The 8,845-nt window shown below is 36.7% G+C and overlaps 1 protein-coding gene across 1 annotated transcript; it reads right to left on the minus strand.

Annotated features, from left to right (window-relative positions):
* Window positions 1-444: 444 nt before the first annotated feature.
* On the minus strand, window positions 445-8,707 carry LOC145220638 (uncharacterized). Its single transcript, XM_080087851.1, has 16 exons — window positions 8,223-8,707; window positions 7,964-8,084; window positions 7,529-7,747; window positions 6,556-7,050; window positions 6,213-6,336; window positions 5,327-5,439; window positions 4,666-4,765; window positions 4,498-4,591; window positions 3,696-3,776; window positions 3,472-3,581; window positions 3,109-3,250; window positions 2,886-2,956; window positions 2,467-2,595; window positions 2,230-2,382; window positions 1,939-2,065; window positions 445-1,751 (listed from the first exon to the last, which is right to left on the minus strand). Exons 1-16 carry the CDS (start codon window positions 8,499-8,501, stop codon window positions 1,662-1,664), a joined length of 2,448 nt encoding a protein of 815 aa, XP_079943977.1. The 5' UTR covers window positions 8,502-8,707; the 3' UTR covers window positions 445-1,661.
* Window positions 8,708-8,845: the final 138 nt, after the last annotated feature.

The following is an 8,845-nucleotide window of genomic DNA, read 5'->3' on the forward strand; positions in this document are numbered from 1 at the left end:
AGTGGTGGAATTCAAGTTTTTTTGTCAGCCGGTTCTATGACAAAAGTTATATTTTCAGCCGGTTCTGTTACAAAATGTCCGTTGACAGTAACCAGTAATGCTAACCGGTTCGCTGATCTCATAAAATTTCGCGAGACGGTTCTACATAGAACCGGTGCGAACCGGCTGCATCCCACCACTGTGTACAACCCAAAGAGTTTTTATATCGCTGCGCCCTGAAAACCAGAGCTCTGATCAGTTGGGTCAGTTGAGTTGTATTTCATGATCCGACATGTATTCGGTATAGCAGAAAGCTACTCGTAGTGGTACGAATACCACAGGTTAACAACCACTGCTGGACTAGAGCAGCTTAACATTGTGATTTTATACACGCTTTTTTGTATTTGGTAAACCCAATATGGGAGCACTTCTGTGTATAATAATTACAAAAGACCAAGCAAACGGTATTGCAACCACCACGTTTCTATTTAACTACACTTGTAGCTGTAACCACCAACAACTTCATTTACAATTCAAGTTAACATCTTTTGATTGTAACGCAGTAAAAGAAATTGCAACTTTGAAATGAACACAAGCAATATTACATCGCAAGTACGAATCACGAACAGCTTACGAACTGTTGAGCGACAATTTACTGTACAAAACATTACGGTAAACTACGTAAAAGGCTATGTGCGGACACGTATGTTTGCAAATAAAGCAGAAATTGCAGGAACCAAAATAATTGTATGAAAACAGTAGTTCGTATCGGTTGATTTTTACAATTCTTTTGTTTTAATTTACTACACGTTGTAGATGAGTTTGGTATAATTTCGTTCATTACAAAAAGTACGTGTGGTTGTCGGCTTGAAATAGATGCAAATAGCTGGGTCGGGTTCAGAAAACTGACTTACGAATTTGTCATACTGAACAATTTGATCTGCAAAAAACATGTTGATGTGCAGTTATATTTTTGTGTAAGTTCCTGATATAGGTATGTCCAACCTAATTAATTTTGGAGATTCTTAATACACTCGGAATTTACAAACGATTCTTTAGTTTTAGTTCTTTGCCAAAAACAATAAACAATAGTTGCAAAAAGAAAGAAAAATGTCATAGCACAATAACATAAAATAAGTGACGTGTTATTACATGAACGAAGTAATTTTTTTAAAATTTCCGATTTGCTGTATTGGAAATTTTTGTGCTTTAATTGGACACTGATGAGATATTCGCAAAAAAAACGCTTTGTCAAAAATACAACGTGTCACACACATGCACCAAGGATAGCACTTAGTCGAAAAAAATGCACAACACGGTAACATAGGATATGTTTTCCAGTAAGTTTATAATATAATAATCTTTTTCAGACACGGAATAGACAATAATTCCACCATTTTTGAAAGGAAGATTGATTGTCAAAAAAAAATCATTTTCCGCGTTTGTCGATGGACATTTGTTCCATTTAATTTTATGCGTTTATTAGCAGCTACAATAAACCACAACAAAAAACATAAAACATTTTTTCTATATTTTCTGTACAACGCACCCTTCTTTCTTACAAGGCATTGGTAATGAGTGCTCGACCGAATAATGGCTGTGACAGTTTGGTCAAATTTGGACAACCACCACCTTAGCCATGCATGTTAAAAGTTTATGGTTTGATGCGGACAATTTCGTCATCAAACAGCTGATCCAAGATCACTGTCTGAACCTGAGGTGTTGACTTTGCCTCGCAGCCAACTGGCAGCCGTCAACGCCGCAACACTTGCCTGGTAAAAAGATTTTGTTTGAGTGCATAGTGAGATTTCCTGTATCATACGACTAAAGCAGGTTTGTCCCAAAAGAATTTCATTTTAATTACGACCTGATAGTCGTCTAGTTCTTCAAGATTGATTTACGTTGGGTGGAATAAACACTTGGAAGTATATTATCTTTTTGCATTTTCAACACTTTTACCTTCCAATGCATTCTCGCCATGAAATCTTTCAATTGACGTTTGTTCATCAGAGCTTTCCGTCTTCTGGTAGTAAGAGGTGTGGCAAGCCATTCGTGTCTTAGACATTGCGTTGCGCTCATACGACCACTGCGAAACACAATGAAAATTTTCTGTCGTTTCAATTTTATTTTTGACGAAAAACAAACAAAAGAGAAAGCGGTTTTGCAACACATTGTGTAACAATGGTGACTGTTTAAACAATAATTAAGAGAGAAATCAAAAACTTTCTTTTCAAGTTTGCTTTATCTCACCTCTTAGCGATAACCAGTAAACGCGAAATAAAATCCTTTGCTTCTTCTGATACATTTTTGAATGGATGTTCATCAAAATCCCACGCACAATCCGCTATATTCTCCATCGTTTCACTGTCACTGTCCCCAAGAAATGGCGAAATTCCGCTTAACCTAAAAAAAATCGATGTTCTTTGTTACCACTTGGCAAAATGATTAAAAAAACATATAGGCTACGATGAGTAAAAATCCACCTACAGTATATAGCAGATGACCCCAACGCTCCACATGTCCGAGGGAAAACTGACCACTTCGTAATTCAGAACTTCCGGGGCCATAAACTCTGGGGTTCCCCATTGGACAACCAGTTTTTGACGTGGAATATACCTGAGTAAAAGTTTTCGAGTTGCATAAAGTTTGTAATTGTGCATTCATTGGTGTCGTTTTACAATGTCGTTAAAATGGTGGAACATATTCTTCAGATAAAAAATATTGGTTTATTTTGAAAAAAAGATGTTTGCAACCTATTCCAAATACCGTTTTAAGACACGCAAATGTAGCTTTTACGGTTTAAAAAATATTGTTGACCTTAACATGTTTAACTGTAAACTCTACATCATTACCCATACATTAAAGATAGACGCAGATTTATGAACAGAATACTAGTGTTTTCTTACTTTCTTGCCAGGCCGAAGTCGATGATCTTTATGTGATGTGTTGTTCGATCCAAACACAAAATATTTTCCGGCTAGAACAACAGAAACCAATCATCATTACGAAATCAGAATTAAATACGAAGTTAGTGTAAATAACATCAGAAATCAGTCACATGTAGTCTGCATCCTTTACGATATTAGTAAAAATCTTTGACCAATGTTTATTCCAAATTCCAATAAATACCTTGAGGTCAAGGTGGAGGATAAGATTTTTGTGGAGATATTGGACGGCTTTAATGATTTGTCGCATGAACAGAACAGCATCGAGCTCAGTAAGCTGGGATTGATCTGCGAGAACTCGCTCGAACAACTCCCCTCCTTCTAAACTACGGGAAGATCAAGGTTACCGTTTATTCTACAACAACTTTGAAGAAGAGAAATTATTTGAAATACAAAAAATTGACAATGAGAAACCGGAATAAAGACAAAATGCTGACACGACATAACAGAACAATAAAAAATGTAAACAGGAAATATCTTCGTAAAAGATCTTTAACCAAAGTTGAAACGTTACATTGAAGTATAAAATATTATGAAATCAACTTACTACTCCATAATTAGAGTCATCGTGTTATCGTTCTCAAATGCGTCATACAATTTCACGACATTCTCGTTGTCGATCAAGTTCATGATGGATATTTCAATCATGACGTCATCCTGTGACGAACAAACAAGTTATCATTGAAAAAAGTTTGCATTTATCCTGCAGCAAAATTAGCAAACGAATAATATGTATAGGTGCGATGTTAACCAAGACGTAGATTATTTTACCTTTTCTACTGGTTCTTGTTGAGTTCGTTTGGTTTTAAGGTTTTGTGGTGCTCGCTTTAACGACTTGGATTTGAGCAGGCTCTAAAATATACAGTGATTGCTAAAATACAATAAAAAAAAGTTTTAAGTTTTCTGCTGCCAAGAAACAATCAGGAAATAAATGTGTGTTAATATATAACTATTTCAAAGTATGGGCCAATGGTCCAGTCACTATTTAAGTTAGGGGGAATTATTGTCGAATGAGTGCAGATTCGGTCAATGTTTTTATCACTAGTTTCGAGTGCTTACCTAAACACCAGGACAATAATTAATTGTAACAATGCGCAAAAAAAGTTTTGCAGTCTCATAACAACATATGCTTGTTAGCATGGGTGCAAGTTATCGCACAACTCTAGTGATCAGATAAACATTATCAGCGCCCCAGTGACGTGGCAACGACAGACATGGGTCGCCAAAGTTAATAATATCACTTCTCAGTCAACAAACACTTAGTGGAAGGTTTGTCAAGTTTAATGAGTAGGAGAGTTGGGCCGGGCTTTTCGGGTCGGGTCCAAGCCGGGTTCGTTTTTTTGCAGCATTTTCACCAACTTTCGGGTACGGTCTTTGTTTTTTTTAAAAACGAACTTTAGAAATGCGCAACTCGCGCCTAAAAGCTGGAAACTGTATAGTCTAAAAATATAATATCTAAAATAAGTTTTGCACTGTCTAATCGTGGCGCCAAGTCTTAAGGTTGTGTGCATATACCTTTTTCGTTTGTTCTCAATTATTACATCTCTGTTTAAAACGCATGCTTATGACTTACTTTGGGTACAGGTTTCTTGCACACAAAACATTTGGCTGCCAGTTGGAGACCAGTTTTCTTTTCTACGCAACGGTAAACCTTGCCAAATCGTCCTCTAAAACATGCAAAAGATAATTCTCGAATGTATAAATTGGGGCTGACATATTTGCAAACAATAATGCAACCCACCCTCCAAGTTGTTCCTTCAGTTCATAGAAATGTTTGTAAGTAGAATTTTTCACAGTCACTGCTCGATATGAGAAGGGTGGGGATGGGATGTCGGGCAGTTCTGCAAAAGTCACACAAAATATCTAGTTCGGTAATTTGTCAAAACAACTGTGCTAGTATGCTTTCGTCTTCGGCTTGATTAGCCTACTCTATAGAGTAGAATTGTTTGGAATTTTTAATAGCGTTAAAAGTAATTTATTCAAATTTTAAAGTCAGTAATTAACCGTAATGATAGTTCAAATGGTTTTGTTACGACGATCAGTTACCAAACATGATTTTTGTGTCGGTATTTGTTCATTGTTTGGACAAGAAAGAAGAAATGTACAGTATTTTAAAATCCTTTTTGTAACTGTCGGCGCAAGTTTTAGGGTTCTGTGATCGAAAATCTTGGTGGTAACTCACTTACGCTTTACGATGTGGTCAGTTGATTAGCAATAAAATAATGTTAGTTAAGTTTTTCATATATCGGTTGTCGCGACTATGATAAAATGTTTGACACATTCCATCATTTATCTGTAAGCATTCACACCGGAAGCGCAAAATGTTATGTCCCAAGCAGGGTGGTAAGGGGTGGCTAAACATTTATGTGACAAGCAAATGGCCTTGAGAAGTCGTAACTTACTTATTTCAACGTCGTCGTCTTCAGATTCTGTGTCGGGTCCAATTGTAATTTGAATTCCACCAGGGGCGCTGTTGGTACTCGAGTTTGAAAACTGACGTTTTACATCGATCAATCTACAGAACAAGTTTAAACAGCCTATGCCCAAAAACCAAGGTATACTTTTATGAACTTCTTGTGGTTAAAAAAAGTTAAATTCCCAAAATTTTAGCCTACACTTCAATTTTTGGAAACCATGAAATGACCCCAGTTTTTAGGGCAAGGTGGCGAAATCCCCGTCATCTAACACAGTGGTCTTCAAACTTTTTGATAGCGACCCCAATTGGAAAGAAAATGAAATCAGTATTTACATGCGACCCCATTTTTTCCGATAGTGAGAAAAATGTTTAATTTTCAAGTAGACTTTAAATATTATAGCATTTAGCTAGCATTATTACGCCCAAATGTTAGAACCCAAAAGTTTTTTAAAATTTGACTAATCTAATTCGCGTTGAAGCTGACCAGTTTGCAGAAATCAGTAAATTTATGTATCTTTCCCTGTACCCGCCGTGTTAATTTGGACACAATATGTCATTCATGGGACTCTATTGCGTAACAATGGTTCGGACTACCTATGTTTTATATTGAGTTGAGTCGCAACTTTTCGGTTTTTGATTATTGCATCACAATGATTAGATTGTGACACGAGGAACCAAGCTGTACCGCAAAACATGAGCAAAGATTGCGAACTAGAACAAAACCGTATCATGTTTGGTGATATATTTAAACGCCAATAAATTGAATTTGTAGTGACCCCAGAAAAAGTTTAGGCGACCCACAGGTTAAAGACCACTGATCTAACACACACTTTTTTGTCTTACTGACCAAGCTTTACTTTCAAATATCTCACCTTCTATCCATACATAAGGTATCTCCCACATCACTTTTCATGGTGTCGTTGCGAGGTATTGTTGCACAACTAGAATGCGGTCTTGGAGGTTGACTGGTAGATATGGATGCCGGAGTCATTGAATCTATTTGTCGTCATAAAAAAAAACTAACAATTTAACTCTTCATTTTATTCCGATATTTATTCCGATCTACGCTTTAGTGCGTTAATTTGTTAAAATGTGAATTAACGTTTCAGGAGACCAGCCAACAAAAAATACAGTTTTGACGCAAAAGGAAAGTTTTAAAACTGCCTGCAACAGACACAAGGTTTTATTTGACGAATTTAGACACAGTATACGTACCCGTAGATTTCTCTGCTTGCTCGGAAAGTATTTTTTGCTTTTGCTGCAAAGTTAGTCCAGCGTAGGAGGCTCGTCTACCCTCCTGAAGTGTATGACCCATAACATTTAACAACGTATGGCCATGACTGTCATTACCCTCTAGATGCGAACCAACCGCCAACGTCTTTGGTGCACTTTCAGTTTTATCATCATCCTTGGCGCCAGTACCCTTAGCATCAGCTGAGAGACGCTCTGTGACGTCACACAGACCAATCTCAACTTCGTTAGTCGAGTTCTTTCTGACGACACAAACCGCCTTGGTGGCTGCGTGGTTTGAATTCTGCACCTGGTCTTCATCACTTCTGTCAGCTGATTCTGGGGTCACCGGTTTGCACATAACGTTGTTTGTGCTTGCAGGACGACTCGGTGGTGCACTAATGGACGTCTTGTCATCTTCCAAATCATCCTGCTGGTCACTGCCACTTCCCACAATTTCTATCTCCTCCTCAGATAAGGCTTTGTGAAAGAAAATGTGTCGTTTTTTATGAAGTAAATAGATGACTGAGATGTTTGACTATAAACTATTTTTCGTCACTGTGTCTTGAAAAATTGTCTTACTCACATGCATATTACAAGATTTATTTTTGACAAGTTACCGTACAGTTATAAAAATCCACATGGATGTAATATTTTAACCAGAAACAAACAAGCCAATATATTTGTACAGAAAACGTTTTAACCTGCCTTTCGCGCTTGTGTTTATTGCCTTTTTTACTGCTTTTACTGGTTTTACGCGCTGCTTTTTAGATTTATTCATTTAAGAATGACATAAGTTGATGTCGAAACGACATGCTTTATACAAATATATTGGCTTGTTTGTTTCTGGTTACAATCTTTAAAACCGTGAATTGTGTACCGATGTACTATTTTCTATATTTTTTTCTGCTATGTAAAACTTGTTTAACTTGCTGCTTAAAACAGGCATATTGATTACCTTGATATATTACATCGTCGCTAGTATCATCCAAACATAAATCATCCGATGAAAACACTCCACTTTCACAGGAAAACTTTTTACTGATGATCTTTTCTTTTGTTACAATAGCGGGCTTATCACTGGATTTTGATTCCTTAATTTCGGTTTTTGATTCGCGCCTTTGCATCACGTGTCTGTTATGACGCTGACGGCAGGGTGGAGAATGCGCTGCGGTTGCTACAAAATTTATTGTCTGTTAGATAAAAAGATGACAGAAAGGCAGATTCTAAGAATAAAAACTGCTTCTTTGACCACTAATAAAATTTGTTATTTGTCTATTTCTGCAAAACAATTAAATACATGCTTTAAGTATATAGTTTGTTTCCAAAACCTTCTGAACCTTTTTAAATCTTACATAATGTCAACAATAACACCGCAACCAACTATCCAAACCTCGTTTCCTGCCTTTCTTGGTTTGCTTTTTCGTGTTTCCCTGAGAAATGTCATTGGCCAACAAGGCTGGTGAGCTCTTGCACGACACCAGCGGGGATTTAATTTCACAATTATCATCAACCTATTGGTAAAATGAAAAACATTCTTTTTGGCTTTTAGGTCTGTTGCAACCTACATATGTTCGCTGTCTGCGACGGTATTTTTTTCATAAAAATCAAAGAAGCTAAGTTAAGGAGTACAGGTTAAAAAAGCATTTTACCGATTTCGTATTGATGACATTGTTGACTCCGGTCGCGGTAGTTGCTGATGCCGATGGTTGAATGTGCTCTTTAATTGTCGCACCTTTTTGAGCTTCTTCATTGTCAAGATTTTGGATAACTTTTGAGGTCAGGTCTTTTAATTGATTTGAGATAAAATCCAAACGCTGGTCCTGGTCGTCCAGTCTTCTTAAAACAGTGTTTGCAATTTGTGTTATGTGGGAAAATGCGCTGCAAATGCCTGTTAACTGCAGCTGAATCTTTTTTAATTCTTCAGACATGGCTGTCTTCGTTGTTCTCGACCAGTTTTATTTTGTTCCAATCCTCTTTTGATTTCAATACCTCGACAGAACTTGGGTTTCAGACCCTGGGTAAAGCATTATTTTATTTGTTTGTTTTAATGCGCTAAAACACCGCAAAACAAAGTTTTGATAAAATTTTAATCCTTTTTCTTTTCACTGTTATTAGGAAAACCTGCATTACCACAAATATAATAATGATCATCTTTGTCCAATATTAAAATTAAGATCGTTAATTCAATATACGTAATCAGTACTAAAACTCACAACTGACTGGCAATGCAATATTTATGCCCTTAATCATTCTCTCAACAAGCTATTTCTGT

The sequence above is a fragment of the Phallusia mammillata genome, chromosome 1 (genome assembly GCF_965637545.1).
Source record: "Phallusia mammillata chromosome 1, kaPhaMamm4.hap1.1, whole genome shotgun sequence".
NCBI classification, from domain to species: Eukaryota; Metazoa; Chordata; class Ascidiacea; order Phlebobranchia; family Ascidiidae; genus Phallusia; species Phallusia mammillata.

What these genes read in the sequence shown, in the direction of transcription:
- LOC145220638 (XM_080087851.1), bottom strand. Translation starts at nt 8,501, where the DNA reads ATGTCTGAAGAATTAAAAAAGATTCAGCTGCAGTTAACAGGCATTTGC. An exon ending in AGACGACGACGTTGAAATAA is followed by an intron (nt 4,766 to 5,326) that starts GTAAGTTACGAC and finishes TGACTTTTGCAG; the next exon opens with AACTGCCCGACATCCCATCC. An exon ending in TTACTGGTTATCGCTAAGAG is followed by an intron (nt 2,066 to 2,229) that starts GTGAGATAAAGC and finishes TGTGTTTCGCAG; the next exon opens with TGGTCGTATGAGCGCAACGC.